Genomic DNA, 16,656 nt, shown 5'->3' with positions numbered 1-16,656 from the left:
AAGTCTACTATCTTCCTAGAAGACTTAACTTTGTACCAGACGCGTTAAGCAGATTAAGCGTATTAGGGGACCCTGAACCTTCCAAACGACCAGACGGATTAGCCGTACTTGACGACGTTTGGTTCGCCTTTGCCGAGGCACGGATAGATCCCAAACTTAAGGCAAAGTTCGTTAACGGCTACAAGACAGATACCAAGTACGCCCCTATCATTAAGGACCTTATTAAAAACAAGCGCGCGGATAGGACTATCGACGATAATTGTTCCTAATCCTTTACTTATACCAGAGCTATAGGGCCAGCATACGTAGGAAGAGGACATCGATCTTTTGAACTATTTACAACTTACCAACTTTTCTTCTATCAATTAGAACCATCTTCCATCTACTAGAGACCATCTTCTATTAAGAAGCCTTAACTCTATCTAATAGAGCCTTTATTAAATCCTTTGCTAACCTAATATAAGAAGTAGGACTACCATTATAGTTAGTATAAATATTATAAGAGCTATTAGACGTATAGGTAATTAGTATATATATCTTTACACTTATAGGAACTATAGATATAATAATAGTAATAGGAGCTAGTACTAGAATGATTACAATATTCGCCAAAAGAACGTCCTACTAGAGCTAACTATATATATATTCTATAGGGCACCTTATAAAGCTTGCTAGCTTTAATATTACTATATTTAGTTAGCTTAAACAATCTAGATACAACTAGTAGAGCGCTAGAAACTATAATAGAGTCGCTATTTAATTAACCAAAAGAAGCTAAACTATACGAACTCGCTTAAATCGCTAGAATCGTAATGTAGTACGTTATCTACAGACACGTCCATCATGTAAGGCTAAATAAGATAAGACCTATAGATCTAGCAAACAGGCTAGCAAATAGAGGGTTCTTTGTTCCTAATCCTCTACTTATACTAGAGCCATAGGGCCAACATACGTAGGAAGAAGACATCGAACTTTTAAACTATTTACAACTTACCAACTTTCTTCTATCAATTAGAACCATCTTCCATCTACTGGAACCATCTTCTATCAACTGGTAGCGGAAACTCTGCTCCAACCATCTAAAACCATTAGCACTAGATTCGTTTCGCGTTGACAAATAGTTTAGTACTACTTTCGCGATAGTTACGTTTAGTTTCGGCGACTTAGTAACCGAACTAGGCAATTCTGTTATAACCACTATAAAATCCCTCTGTTCCTGGCGACTTGGTAACTAAGGTAGTCATCTATCTACCTACCTCCTCCTCCTATCTATTAACCCTATCTTCGTTTGACCCCGGCGACTTGGTAACTAGTAGCTAAGCGAATCCTATATTAATACTAGGATCCTTCCCTACGGAAGACCCTCCTCGATCCTCCTATGTGACGAACCCAACTCAGACTTCTTCTGAAAGGGTCCAGACGGAGGTGGGTGAAGCGGGACAAGCAGGCAGGTCGTCTGAGGGATTCGGTGAAGCCAAAGGGTTCACAACAACACTTAGAGTTGTCTCTCACAGTAATCAGCAATGCTTGGTATGAGTACTGTGATTGTGATTGTTACCACTGGTGAACTCCCAGAGTCCACCATAACGAGTGACTATTTACATGTATATATACTCTTCCTGATCGCTTATGGCCTTCTTCGATCCTGTCTTTGGATCGCCTTTGGTAGCTAGCTATCCTCCGCTATCTTTCCCCTTTTGGCAATTGTTCGCTCGTGGTAGCCTGCGCTCCCTAGCGATCCGTGTCAGCCTCGCTTCGTGCCCTTCTTGATTGGTGGCTCATTCGGCCTGCTGCACCCCACCGGGTCGCGGTTTATAGTTGGCTCGTGACACGATGCCCCCTCTTCAGGGCTTTCGACCCGAAAGCTTCTCATGACTTGTTTCAAATACCACCAACATCCCCTTTCTCAATAGGTAACGTCCTTCTTCCGCTAACCTCCTTTCGTCATGGCTGATCGTATTCCCAGGAATCGTCGCGATCTCAAGCGCGAACGACACGCTATTGCGATCAAGATCGAGCGAGAGGGTTACGAAGTCGCCATGCCTTGCGAGCGTTGTTAGAATACGAAGCCGCGGAAGCGTTGTGTGATGATGGAGGGTTTGAACAAGTGCCAAAATTGTGTTCGCATGGGCAAGAAGTGCAGTGGTCCGAACGTTACGGATGCCCGTAGGTTCCTCGTAGTTTTCCTTCGTAGTCTTGGGTTGCTGACTGTCTTAGTCCTTTCGAATTTGTCGGAGCAGGAGAAGGTTTCGAAAGAGATTGCCGAGACCGAGGCGCTGCTTGCTCAGACGCTAAGCCGTTTGAGTCGATTGCGTCGTTTACAGCAATCCCTGCGTGATCGTGGTGCCGAAGTTTTTCGTCGTGGCATAGCTCGTCTGGAGGAAGAGGAAGAACCAGATACTCCTCCGCCGATGTCGGAGACACAGACCCTCACGGGTCAGGCTCAGGCGTTGGGTACTTTTGACGTGCTTGATTGGGAGTCGATCGGGTTGGATCCCGGTCCTAATTCTAGCGGGTTCCCCTCTTTTTCTGTCGGGGAATAGGCTTTAGAGCCGGTTCTTGTGGCCGGTTAGGATTCTGCCGGTAGAACTGCTCCAGCTTCTCAGGGCAATTCAGGTTCTTGACTAGTTCCCATGAGTTGTCTTCTGGTCTAAAATCAAGCCATTTGACCAGGTACTGTAGTTCTCCGTTGATGATGCGTGAATCCAGAATTTCTTCGACGTCCCATTCTTCTTCCTTGTCCTCTGCTTCGATGTGCGTGGCAACCTTGGCGCTCTTTGGTGCTGGTTCGAGAAGTGAAATATGAAAAACATCCGTCCGTAGTCGCATAGATGACGGTAACGATAGTCGGTAGTTGGATGTCGAAATTTGTTCTTTGATAACGAAGGGTCCGACCTTCTTGAAGTCTAGCTTCGTGCTTGGTCGTTTGGTTCGTAAGTTCCGTGCAATCAGGTAGACTTTGTCTCCCCTCTCTAGGCGAGGTCCCTCGAGCCTATGTTTGTCGTAGTAGTTCTTCATTCTGGTTCTGACAAACTCGAGTTCCTTTTTGAGCTTTTCATGCAGTGCGTGCATTTGTTCCGCTTTGACTGCTGCTCTCGGCACTGTGACTTCTGGTCCTTGCCTAAGGTCTGCTTCGTATCCGTAGTTCGCGAAGAACGGTGTGACTTTGGTCGTTTCTGTCGGCGTCGTGTTGTAGGCGAGTTGTGCTGTTGGTAACAGCATGACCCAGTCGTTTTGCTAGTAGTTGACGTAAGAACGGAGATACTGCTCGACAACTTGGTTTAGTCGCTCCGTTTGTCCGTCAGTCTGTGGGTGATATGCCGTTGACAGCTTGCTGTTAACGCCCAATCGTTGCATTAACGCTTGCCAGAACTTCGATGCGAATTTGGTGTCTCTGTCGGTGATCCATTCTTGCGGCCAAGCATGCACTGATGCAACTTGCCGATAGATCACGTCTGCCAACTGTTCCGCTGTCTAGGACTCCTTGTAGGGAAAGAAGTATGCCCACTTAGTCAGGCGATCTACTACAGTAAGAATACTGTCGTAGGTCACTCCTGTGGCTGTGTCCTTGGATTCTGGCAGCTTCGTAATGAAGTCCATCGTAACTAAACTCCATGGTTTGTCAGCTGTTAGCAGTGGCTGAAGTAGCCTATACGGCTTGTGTCGTGCCGTTTTGCTTCGATTGCAGATGTCGCAACTCCGTATGACTTCCTTAACTCGTGCCGTTAACTATGGAAAGTCGTAGTGTTTCTTGACTTGTGCGACAGTCTTCGTGACTCCTTTGTGTCCTCCGAGTTTCGACTCGTAGAGTTCTCGAATCATCCGTAGCTATTGATCTTTGTCGTAGATGTATGCTTTACCTCGGTACCAGAGTTTCCCATCTTTTTCTTCCACTCCGTCAGGTACCACTGGTCCGGGTGCTGCTTGATACTGTGCCTCGTTGATCCTTTCTTCTCGAAAGATTGCGCAGCATTCGAGGAACGAGTCGAGTGGATCATCTTCCACGGGTGTCTGCGTCTCGTGATGCAGCGTTCCGTCTGTCCGTTCCTTGAACAACGGTGGTGTCGTTCCCGTTCGTCCTTCCGTGTGATCCGTTCGTTGACTTAAGATGTCCGCTCGTGCGTTCTCTTTGCCCTTCTTGTAGCGGATCTCAAAGTTGAATTCCGCGAGGAATTCTGCCCATCGTATTTGTCGTCCGTTGAGTTCCTTCGTCGTCGTAAAGTATCGCAAATTCTTGTGATCCGTATATACTTGTACCGGTTCAATCGTGCCGCTGAGGTATGGTCGCCATTCCTTGAAAGCTTCGACAATCGCAAGTAGTTCCTTGTTGTGGATCAGATAATTGAGACGTAGTCTATCGAGCTTCTTTGAAAAGAAGGCTACAGGATGTAGCTTCCCTTGTTCGTCTCGTTGTCCCAATTGTCCTCCGATGGCGTAGTCTGAAGCGTCTGTTTCTACCTCAAATGGCTTCTTGGGGTCTGGCAGTACCAGTACTAGGTCTTCGGTAATGGCGTTCCGGATCTACGTGAATGCTTGCTCGTGTTGTTCTTCCCATTGGAATTCAGCATTCTTCTTGGTGAGTTCGTGCAAAGGTCGTGCGATCGCTCTAAAGTTCCTGATGAACATCCGGTAGAAGTTTGCAAATCTGATAAAGCTTCGTATTTCCGTGACTAACGTCGGTCGTGGCCAATTCTTGATAGCTTTAACCTTTGAAGGTTCCATCCGGATTTGTCCTGGGGATATCTCGTATCCCAGAAACACCGTTTTCCTGACGTGGAATTCGCTCTTTCCCTTGTTGACTGATAGCTTGTACGCGTGTAGCGCGTCCAGCACTGCTTTTACGTGCTTCCGGTGTTCGTCCATTGTCTTGGAGAAGATGAGTATATTGTCGAGATAACATACCGCAAATTTGTCGAGAAAGGGTCGGATAGCTTGATCAATCAGGGCTTGGAACGTTGCCGGCGCATTCGTAAGTCCAAATGGCATGACAAGGTACTCGTAGTGGCCATAAGGTGTCCTAAAGGCCGTTTTCCACTCGTCGCCTTCTTTGATCCGTATGTGGTTGTAGGCCGATGGCAAGTCAAGACGCGTGAAATATTGGGCTCCTGCCAACTGATCTCAGAGCTGTGAGATCAGCGGTAACGGGTATCGATTTTTCACGGTCTGTTCGTTAAGTTGCCGATAGTCGACGTATAACCGTAGCTTTCCGTCTTTCTTGGGCACAAACAGGATTGGGTAGCCTGCTGGCGATGTCGACGGGCGGATATGTCCTCTTCGAAGGTTCTCCTCCAAATATCGCTTAAGTTCTTCGTCCTATGTCTGGCTCGTGTGGTAAATCTTGAAGAACTTCAGTCGTGCTCTTTCCTTAAGCTTGATCTCGTGATCCTATAGGCCGTGTTCTAGTAATCCTTCCAGATGCTTCGGTTCGAATGCTAGGTGTCCTTCGTATTCCTTCGGTACTTCCCCAGTCTTGTCTCGTCTCTCGGTTTTCTGGTAGTATGCGAACTTGGTTCCGTCCATAGCGATACTAGCGATTTCTCCTATCTCAACCCACTACTCCCATTGCAGTACTCCACATTCGTCAACGGAGAGAACAGCTATCGGCGATTCAGCTCGTTCCTCCTGTCGCAACGTCGGTATCGTTATGCCGCTTCTTCCAGAGTCCGTAGTGGTCTGCCTGCCACTGTCCGTCTCTTGCGGTGGATCCGTAGGACATGCCTTTCTCTGAGCATCGTCCGCTCGCGATCCTTGCGCGCTCCCCATCTCGCTAGTCGAATACGACTCCGTTCGGGGTCACAGGTAGCCACCATTCTTCCAGCTAATGTCCGGGTCGTAATCTTCATGCCATAGTAACCCCAATATCATGTCTTTGTCGTTGCCCATGTCCACAATGCTAAATATGACTGCTATAGTCTTCCCTGCCACAGTGATGTCGATCGGTTCGGTCTCCCTACGTACCCATTACATCGGAAATGGCCCTTTGACTATGCCATGCTTCCGCTTCATTCTCCAGGGTATCCACAGCTAATTCACCAGTGTCGGCGAAATCAGATTCATCTCTGCTCCACTGTCCACTAGTGCGAGCATTTCGTGCTGTTTCCACTATGCTGTTATCCATAGCCGCTTGTCTTGCCGCCGTCGTCCAAAGATTGCGGCGATTTCCCATGTTTCTGCCGGGAGGTCTCGGTATAGTGGTCTCTTGCGCCAGTTCCTCCTGTACTACACTACCACTCGCCGCTACACGGGCGTTAATGGTTTCCGGGCCCCTCGAAGGGCCCTAACCCGTTTCCCAGGTCAGTGCTAACCTCTCCGGTTGTTCGGCTAATAGCGGCTTCGTCGATCGTGCTCATTTCCGTGAGCCATTGAGTGCTTGCGGCTTCCCACCATTAGGTCCGTTCCGCTTTCCGTCGTGCGTGCCATAGCTTCATCTGAAGCTCCCGAATTCGCAATTTCTTTTCGTCCGCGTGATAGAGGCAATCGTTGCTCTAGCACGAGTCCCATGTGTCTCGTCCGGTTCCGCAGTGCCTAGGCCAGGCTCGTCTTAGAACTATCGTGATGCTTTCTAGATCGCGGGCTTCGATCTTCTAGAGCAATTCGGCCGCTCTATTTTCTGCATCGTAGACCCATTCTACAGGGTACAAGCCTCCGTCCCCGTTCTCCTGTCGGGTCGGCCAGTGGTTGTTTTCGAATTTGTCGCGGAAGTGGTATCGGCATTCGTATGCCACACACTGGAACCAGGGCACTTACGCATATGCCTCATGTCGAGGGTGCAGTCGCGTGGCGTCGCCCGGGAGGTATTGGAATTCTTTCCCGAATCCTTCCTATTGTACGTAGACTATAGGTACTCTAGTGCTGATATAGGAGTATTTCTTCCAGTAGCTTTCCCACGTACGTTCGTCTTTTCCGCGGTTCGCGCACATGAACTAGTATTCGGGGTTCCGTACGTCGTGGCTAAGTTGCTGATCGTCAAAGTGCTCGGCGTAGCTATCGGGCCCATCATATGTCACAGGCTGTTCCCCTTTGATGGTTTCCACGATACGTCGGAGTTCCCTCATTTCGTCCTTCATCTCATCGCTCTGCTGGGCGAGTCGAGTCAAGCGCCCATTCCGTTCGCGCAGTTCCGTGTTAAGTCGGAAAACTTCGTTGCGGTACCATTCGATTCGTTCCTAGAGGAATAGAGCATTGGGTCCGGGTCTTTCGATTCCTTGGGTGTCGGTTGTCCACGATCCATCCCGCCTCTGCGTGACTGTGAAACCCCACTGCCTTAAGGTTGGGAGAATTGAAATTGGCGGCGCATACTCTCCTGCCATGTCCCATTCGGCAAGACCTGTCTCTGGGTCCACAGTGACCAGTTCGGAGTACGGTGCTTGTTCGTCTTCACCGTTGCCGTCGTGTCCGAGACTGTCCGTGTCACTGTCCTTGTCTTCGTAGCTCGTGGCTGCTACTTCGGTGACGTTCTTGGTGGTTTCGTCGATGTCCGCGATTTCTTTTCCAGGGACTGGCTTCCATTCTTTCTTCGGGCTCCGGCATTCTCGCTTGTAATGCCCTTTCTTTCCGCAGTTGTAGTAGGTAACATTGGACTTGTCTTTAGTCGCCTTCTTCTGGTCCTGCTTCTGCGCTGCGTCCATATCTATGGCTCCGGGGTGCGTCCCGTACGAGGTACTGACGTACGCTCGTTTTTTCTTGTCGTTGGCCTTAACCGTGGTTCCGTTCATTCGACCTCGTTTCTGCTGCTCTCGTGCGTAGAGTCGATCATCGATTCTGATGGCCTGTGCGATGTATTCGTCCAGGGTCTCAGGCCGGTCGTACTTGTATAGCTCGTCCTTGACCTTTTCCTTCAAGCCGTTATAGAACAGTTGTATTAACGCCTCGTCGTTAAGCTGAGACTTGAGCATGTCCTGTCTGAACTGTGCGGCGTAGGAGGCTGCTGACTTGGTCTGTCGAAGATTGGCGAGTCTTTCTTGCGTATAAATCTTCTCGTCTTTGTCGCCGAAAACCTTTCGAAGCTCTTCTTCGAAACGGTCGTAAGATCGGAAGACTGCCTGTATGAACGCGTCTCGGTCGTCTTCGTCTTCCTCAGTGAGGTAGTCGTTCCACGTAGGCTCGAACCATCTGAGTGCCTTGCCCTCCAGTCTCGTGGCTGCGTAGAGGACTTTGGCTTTGTCGTCCGGAAACTTGTCGTTATTGAGCCGGAAGTAGGATCGGAGGTTTGTCAGGAATCCTGCGAGATCCTCCTTGGTTCCTCCATATTTACCAGGTGGTTCGATCTTGATGTGGCTCGCCTTGGCGGTCTCGAGCGCTTCGATTTTGGTGTAGGCCTCGTTGACCAACTTCTGCGAGTACTTTTCGCGATTCTCGAGTTCCTTGATTCGAGCTTGAGCAGCCTTGTCTCTCTGGTCCAACTCCTGGATCCGCTGCTGGAGTTGACCAAGCTGAGTGAGCAGCTGTTCGGCCGTGACGTCGGTAGCCATGTCGATGTCGAGGTCGAAGTCTCCTCCGTTCTGAACCATGACAGAACAAAGGGAGTGGTAACAACGTGTGACGAACCCAACTCAGACTTCTTCTGAAAGGGTCCAGACGGAGGTGGGTGAAGCGGGACAAGTAGGCAGGTCGTCTGAGGGATTCGGTGAAGCCAAAGGGTTCACAACAACACTTAGAGTTGTCTCTCACAGTAATCAGCAATGCTTGGTATGAGTACTGTGATTGTGATTGTTACCACTGGTGAACTCCCAGAGTCCACCATAACGAGTGACTATTTACATGTATATATACTCTTCCTGATCGCTTATGGCCTTCTTCGATCCTGTCTTTGGATCGCCTTTGGTAGCTAGCTATCCTCCGCTATCTTTCCCCTTTTGGCAATTGTTCGCTCGTGGTAGCCTGCGCTCCCTAGCGATCCGTGTCAGCCTCGCTTCGTGCCCTTCTTGATTGGTGGCTCATTCGGCCTGCTGTACCCCACCGGGTCGCGGTTTATAGTTGGCTCGTGACATCCTATCCTTTAAACACCCCTGTCAAAAAACTAACTATTAGGGAACTGTCTAACTACGTCGCGAGCGTTCTAAGGAGGCGTGACAAGATGCCCTATATATCGTAGGTATAGGCGTTAGAATATAATCCTAAGGATTAATCGTAAGAAGAAGCTTCTCTATAGGAGCTAGAGTCGCCACTCGAATTTGCTAACGAATACAAGCTATAATAAGCTAAACCTAACAAGTTCGGCGCTAATAAGGAAACGTTAGTTTAGTTAAATGGCAAGATAGATCTTTAGTTTGATTAGCTAAAGGAACGAACCGATAGTATTTCTAACAAGACTAAAGGAGCTATCTATAAGCTATTATAGATACCTAAAAAGAATCTTGCTAGGATAGATTATAACTTCGCTTACTACCTATAAGAAGCTAAAGATCGAATTTCCTAGCGCCTAGAAAAACATATAGAAGAAACGATAGCACTATTAGCTAATCGTATCGAAGGGCTAGAAATCTATATAAATTAGTATAGTAATATACTTAGCCGAGTGATAACTTAAATAAAGGAATTAGTTAATATAATATATAATATAGAAAGTAAGATTGACGATTAACTGCCTAGTTGTTAATGATCTTCTTTTGACCTTACTAGACTTAGTACTATTATAAAAGAAGTATAACAAGTTAGTAATCTCGTAGAAGATATACAATATAATAATAGTACTTTCCCTATACCCCCTAAGGGTATTAGTATCGGCTATTGTTATAATCTTAGCCGCCCTAAATGTATATAGCCTTTATATAAGATCCTACACTTTATAGCTAGCAGAGGTAGAGAACCCGGTTCCTCGAGCTCTAATAATAGCGATAATAAGCCATCTAACCATCGCTAACCTTTAGGAGACTAGAATCTAGGACGCTATCATGGCGCTCTATACCCTAATAATGGCAGCAGTAGCAACGATAGTAGTAGTAACGTTAGCAGCGACAATAGTAACAGACGCTATAGACACAAATTAATATACAATACCACTATAAGTATATAGAGTCACTTAGACTTTAAGATCAAGAGGGACGATATTGGCTAGTTCGATCCTTCTTTCCCTGATCTATATTCCTTGGGTATTGTTAACGACGGTAAGAATCTAGTATTTACCGATATCTACTACTTTGCTAACTATATTGAAACCTTCCTAGAAAGCGACCCTAATGGCAGCGTTAAGGCATAGATTCTATCCTTCTTCTAGACCCTTCTTAGTAGCCTAGCTATTATTTGGTAAACTAACGAGTTAAACGGCTCTATATGTAAATAATTATATAAATAAGGTCTTTAAGCTATTATAAATCGATTGTAAGAGCACTTTATACCTGACGCTATAACTACTACCTATAAGTTTAATAAAGCTAGCCTACATCTAAAGAACATTATAAAGGACAAGCAAGCATTTAGTTTCTTTATATAGAAGATACTTCGTTAAGTACGCTTAATATATATACTTAACGAACGTAACGATAACTAGTAAGGCATTATAATTCAAGTCTAGTTAGCTATAGACCTTTATATTAAGTAGTATTTAGATCCTCCCTAGTAACACTCTTTACTTAGGACCTATATATAGTATATCAAGTAGTCTCGATCTATCGTTCTAGTAGCTACTCTTAACTACTACCCTTATCTAGAGAAGAAGATATCTATAGATAGTAAGCCGAAATACCTAAAGGCTAAAGACCGCCCTTATAAGCCGGCGCGCTATAACGCTAATTAACCGCGCTAGTTCGGCTATAGATATAACAAGTCGCTAAGATACGACTAGTATAACTATAGATTTAAACGTAACTACGGTTTTGATCGCGATCGAGGATTTGATTATAACCGCGACTAGGATCGCTACAACTAGGATCGCCACAATTAAGATCGCCGTAAGTAGGGTAATCGTAGCCAAAAGCAGGTCAGATTTGGCAAAGACGACCGCTAGCAAAAGGAATATTACGACCACGCCTACTTCGCTAAAGAAGCTAGCGATAGCTCCGAGCCGGATCAATCTAACGCGTTGTTAGCCAAAAGCGCCCCTAAATCTAAATCTAAATCCAGATCTTCGGGTAGCGATACTAGTATCGCGTACCTCGTTCTAGATTTGTAGCTTACTTGCTATAAGTACTATAAGTCCTTTAGCTTGTAAATCGAACTATATACCTATATTAAGCGATGCTATAGAACTGGCCCTCTTCCTTCTGTCTGTAACTATGAAGCTAATCTCGTAGACCTGGCTCGCTATACCTATAGTTTCCATAATACTACTCTAGAATCGCGAAACGCTCTCTTCTAGTACTTGAAATCCTATAAGGACGCAAAATCTAGTAACATTTGCTACCTAGTAGATCCTTCTACTTTGAAGGAGTTATTAGACCTACCTGCTTTACTGCTAGAAAACGCGTACTAAGCTTTGGACATGCTAACTACATTACTAACAGACACTATGGCAAAAGCGTACTAAGTTAAAGACATACCCCCTAGGTATATGCCTAACCGCTATGGTTTACTACTAGGATATACCTATCTATATATTAGGGTATACTATAAACAAATAGATCGCGAAGCCGTAGAAGTATACCTAGATCTTGGTGCTAGCCGCTCCCTTATTAACCGTACGTTTCCATAGCGATTAAACTACTAGATCGAACGATATAAGGGCAAGGTCAAAGGTATAGGAAACGCTATATTAAGCCTTAATAAATAGGCGTCTTTCGATATCTACTTACTAGGTATAGAAAACGGTACTCCTACCCTAGCTAAGTTTACCTATATAGCGTAGGTTGTTAACTCTCTAGCATCGAATCTTTTAATAGATAACGAATTCCTAGATTCTTACGACGCGAATATTAACTATTAACGTAAGGAAGTCAAATTATAGTTATTTGACTTCTACTTTTCTTTTTCTATATATATACACTCTATGCCCTATATATGTAAAGTCAAAACCACTCGCGAAATCACTCTCCTACCTAACTAATAGGCAATGGTACCTATCGAGTATAAGCCTCTCCTAACAGGTCGTGCCTTTATATTTAACTCGGCTTACATAGCTATCTGTAACTTCGTTATGGATACGAAGACGCTAAAGGTAGTACCTGTCGAAAATACTATATAGGGAACGCTATGTATCCCGAAGAGGCACTCTATTAGAAGGATCGAAGAAATGGAAGACAGTAGCTACTTTGCCTATTTGTAGACTACTGCTTTCTACGTAATAGCGATCGCAACTACCACTTCAATAATAGTTATACCTATAGTAGTAAATGACGTTAACCCTATATTAATAGTCGCTAATTAATACGATGTTATACTAATTAACGCTTCCTTTAATTTAGACTACTATTCGAGCGTAATCCTCGAAGGCAGTTATATCCCTATAAAGCTACCGGTAGCTATAGCCTAATTTGCAGCTACTAGCAACGTAAACTTCGTCGACGACACTAATTTAGACATACCTATTAGCGACTTCGTCTTCTAACTTACCTAGTAATCTTAACCTTTTCTACCGTAGGATATTTCGTTAAAAGCAATCCTAGGAGCTACTAATAAAGTTACTAGCAAAGCGGAACGCAAGCTATACGTACCTAAGAAGCATTCTACACTAGGATTAAAGATACCTAGCTCCCTACCTAAGATCGTTACTAACAATAGCATCTATATCTATATAGGCAACCTAGTACTAGTATAGAAGTTTGCTAACTTAGTTAACGGCTTCCTATAACTCTAGAACGATGCTAGTCTAATCGATATTCCGTAGAACGAATAGATAAAAGTGCTACTCGTAGAAGGCTAGTAATATTAGAAAGTACGCTCCTACGCGTACCCGTTAAGCTAGAGGGATAGGGAAGTCCTAGATAAAACCTTTGATGCCCTCTATTAATAGGGCAAATTATGGTTCGCAAAGGACGCTACTCCTTTTGCCTATCCTGTTTTTGTTATCTGGTATACCGTTAAGGGAGTCGCTAAGGGCCGCGTCGTCATCGATCTACATAGTTTAAACAAGATTACCGTTCCTAATAACTACCTACTACCGTTATAGTCAGAGATTATTACGGCTCTATATGGAAAGAAGTTTATTATAATAATTAATATAATGTCGTTTTTCTATTAATTTGGCGTATATTCTTTATATTAAGATAGGTTTATATTAATTAGCCCTTACGGTCTGGAATAGCCGACTATAACGCTTATAGGATACTATAATTCGCCTATATACGTATAATGGTTTATAGATTAGTTATTACAACCGTATTCCTCCTACTATTGTACGTTTATCGACGATATTATCATCTTCTTAGATATAGCCAAGGATCACGTACGGCATTTAAAGACTATCTTTAACCTGTTCCGGAAGAAGAATATCGCCATCTCGCTAACCAAATCATATATCGGCTACCCGAATGTAGAACTACTTGGCTTTCGTGTAGATAGTCTTGGCCTTACTAATACAGATCAGCGCGTTAAAGCATTTAAGTAGTTATCCTTTCTACGTATGTTAAAAACGCTAGAATAGTACTTAGGCGCCACTAGTTTCCTATAACACTTGATTCTATACTATATAAGGATCGCCAAGCCACTCTAGAAATGTAAGACTAACCTGCTTACATATAGCCGAAAAACTAGCGAACTAGAAATCGGTAACCAGACCCGGAGGATAGGCTACTATAGCTATACTTCCTTCGAGCTAACCGAGCAAGAAAAGGCGTCCTTTGCTACCCCATAGGAGGCCATCTGTTATAAAAACCCGATAATCCTCTACTACTTCAATCCTGATAAGCAGCTATATATTTAACTCGATAGCTATTTAGAATATAGATTTGGCGTTATAATCTTCTATACTTACGATAGATATAACTAGCGCCTAGATAACCTTATCCTAGCTAACTAAGTGCTACCTGTTATATTCCTAAGCCGACTATTAACAAAAGCTAAGATATAATATAGACCTTCTAAGTAGGAAGTCGCTTACCTAGTATAGGCAATTCGTAAATGTGACGAACCTAACTCAGACTTCTTCTAAAAGGGTTCAGACGAAGGTAGATTGAGTAGGACAAGCGGGCAGGTCGTCTAAGGGATTCGGTGAAGCCAAAGGGTTTATAATAACACTAGAGTTATCTCTTATAGTAATTAGCAATGCTTAGTATAAGTACTGTAATTGTGATTATTACCACTAGTAAACTCTTAGAGTCCACCTAACGAGTGACTAGCTAGCTATATATATACAATTGTCTATCCCTCTTCAATAGTTATCACTAGTACCATTTCTCCTTTCACTCCGTAATTCTACGTTGTCGACGGTGACATGTTATTATCACTAGTGAAGACCTTAGTCTTGGCGGTGATAATCTTCTAATTGGTCTATTAAGTGATTAGCTATCGGAATGTCTTGTGTCCTAACTATAGCCTGCTAGGCCGTCTATATACTTATCCGTAATATAATGCCCCTCCTCTAAGGCTTTCGACCTAAAAGCCCTCTTAGGCCATTTTAAATAGTGCTAACACCCTTCGCTTATGAGTACTATATTCTTCCTGTTTCTACGTTGCGGTCGCTATGTTAATAAGATACTAGTAGAGAAATAGAAGTCGTATTCTACACGTTACCGTGCTTCCCTTGCTTAAAATATTGCTAAGAACGGTTTTGTCGTTATACCTTGCTCTTAGTATACGTCACAAGGTCTTGTCTGTAAAATAATCACACATATAAAGCGTTATAAGGCCTATATTTGTCAAGGTCGTTCTTGTAATGGCTTAGGCATCTCGCTTTCTTCCTATAAGCTTATCTCTTTTTTTTTTTTTTATATAATTCCTAATGTTTATTCTAGTAGATTACATTCTCTAAGAGTAATATCATATCAAGGATACTAAGTATTATACCGAGCTTAAGCTAGATAAATCCTAACGCCATCTAGAAGAAGCTTAGCACAAGTTATCCAAAAAGCTTATATAGCTCCGGTGTCTTCGTCAGTAAAAGGAGTTTTTGGTAGAGAAAGGTACTAATATAGTAGCACGTGGTCTGTCGACCTTAGACAAGTTAGAGGCGGTTAAGTAGCAAGAGCGGCAAGAGCGGCAAGAGGCGCCTGCTATACCCTCGTCAGAGATTAATGATGCCGCCGATACTATCGACTAGGGCGTTATCTTTAGTTCTGTCTTAGGTTTTCCTTTAGTCGATCCGGGTTCTACTAGTAGAACTATTCTAGTTTCTTAAGGCAGTTTAAGTTCTTGACTAGCTTCTATAAGTTATCCTCTAGTCTAAAATCAAGCTATTTAACTAGATATTACAGTTCCCTATTAATAATATATAAATCTAGAATTTCTTTGACGTCCTATTCTTCCTCTTTGTCCTTTGCTTCGATATATATAGCAACCTTAGCGTTTTTCGGTACTGGTTCGAGAAGTGAAATATAAAAAACATCTATCTATAGTCATATAGATGACGGTAACGATAGTTAGTAGTTAGATGTCGAAATTCGTTCTTTGATAACGAAGGGTCTAACCTTCTTAAAGTCTAGCTTCGTGCTTAGTCGTTTGGTTCGTAAGTTTTATATAATTAGGAACACTTTGTCTCCCCTCTCTAGGCAAGGTCCCTCGAGCCTATATTTATCGTAGTAATTTTTCATTCTAGTCTTAATAAACTCGAGTTCCTTTTTAAGCTTTTCATATAGTGTATACATTTGTTCTGCCTTGACTACTGCTCTCGGCACTATGACCTCTAGTCCTTGCCTAAGGTCTGCTTTATATCTATAGTTTGCGAAGAACAGTATAACTTTGGTTATTTCTGTTGGCATTATATTATAAGCAAGTTATACTATTAGTAATAGCATGACTTAGTCGTTTTGCTAGTAGTTAACGTAAGAGCGGAGGTACTGCTTAATAACTTAGTTTAGTTGCTCTGTTTGTCCGTTAGTCTATAGGTGATATGCCGTTAACAGCTTGCTATTAACGCCTAATCGTTGCATTAACGCTTGCTAGAACTTCGACGCGAACTTCGTGTCTCTGTTAGTGATCCATTCTTGCGGCCAAGTATACACTAATATAACTTGCCGATAGATCACATCTGCTAACTGTTCTGCTATCTAGGACTCCTTATAGGGAAAGAAGTATACCCACTTAGTTAGGCAATCTATTATAATAAGAATACTATTATAGGTCACTCCTATAGCTATATCCTTAGATTCTAGTAGCTTTGTAATAAAGTCTATTATAATTAAACTCTATAGTTTATTAGCTATTAATAGTAGCTAAAGTAGCCTATATAGCTTATATTATGCCGTCTTGCTTCGATTGCAAATATTATAGTTCTATACGACTTCCTTAACTCGTGCCGTTAACTATAGAAAGTCGTAGTGTTTTTTAACTTATATAACAATCTTCGTAACTCCTTTATATCCTCCAAGTTTCGACTTGTAGAGTTCTCGAATCATCTATAGCTATTAATCTTTGTCATAGATATACACTTTGCCTCGGTACCAGAGTTTTCTATCTCTTTCTTCTACTCCGTTAGGTAGTAGTAGTCCGGGTGTTACTTGATACTATACCTCGTTAATCCTTTCTTCTCGAAAGATTGTGTAGCATTCTAGGAACGAGTCAAGTAGATCATCTTCCACGGGTGTCTACGTTTTGTGATATAGCGTTCTGTCTGTCCGTTCCTTGAAT

The 16,656-nt window shown here is 43.5% G+C and overlaps 2 protein-coding genes across 2 annotated transcripts; one reads left to right on the top strand and one right to left on the bottom strand.

Moving 5' to 3' along the window:
• The first annotated feature begins 1,880 nt into the window (after window positions 1-1,880).
• MYCTH_2308322 (uncharacterized protein) lies at window positions 1,881-2,584 on the top strand. The gene is made up of 3 exons (XM_003664989.1): window positions 1,881-1,913; window positions 1,967-2,166; window positions 2,218-2,584. Exons 2-3 carry the CDS (start codon window positions 2,088-2,090, stop codon window positions 2,541-2,543), a joined length of 405 nt encoding a protein of 134 aa, XP_003665037.1. The 5' UTR covers window positions 1,881-1,913; window positions 1,967-2,087; the 3' UTR covers window positions 2,544-2,584.
• Window positions 2,585-6,923: 4,339 nt separating this feature from the next.
• Window positions 6,924-8,510, bottom strand: MYCTH_96065 (uncharacterized protein; the record flags this gene model as incomplete). Its single annotated transcript, XM_003664988.1, has 3 exons — window positions 6,924-7,166; window positions 7,248-7,457; window positions 8,328-8,510. 3 exons carry the CDS (start codon window positions 8,508-8,510, stop codon window positions 6,924-6,926), a joined length of 636 nt encoding a protein of 211 aa, XP_003665036.1.
• Window positions 8,511-16,656: the final 8,146 nt, after the last annotated feature.

This window comes from Thermothelomyces thermophilus, chromosome 5 (genome assembly GCF_000226095.1).
Source record: "Thermothelomyces thermophilus ATCC 42464 chromosome 5, complete sequence".
NCBI lineage: Eukaryota > Fungi > Ascomycota > Sordariomycetes > Sordariales > Chaetomiaceae > Thermothelomyces > Thermothelomyces thermophilus.
This window is presented reverse-complemented; position numbering and strand designations above follow the sequence as displayed.

Bases quoted from the DNA above. Each gene is read 5' to 3' on its own strand.
- MYCTH_2308322 (XM_003664989.1), top strand. From the start codon at position 2,088: ATGATGGAGGGTTTGAACAAGTGCCAAAATTGTGTTCGCATGGGCAAG. The intron at 2,167-2,217 runs GTAGGTTCCTCG...TGACTGTCTTAG, and splicing joins TCCGAACGTTACGGATGCCC to TCCTTTCGAATTTGTCGGAG.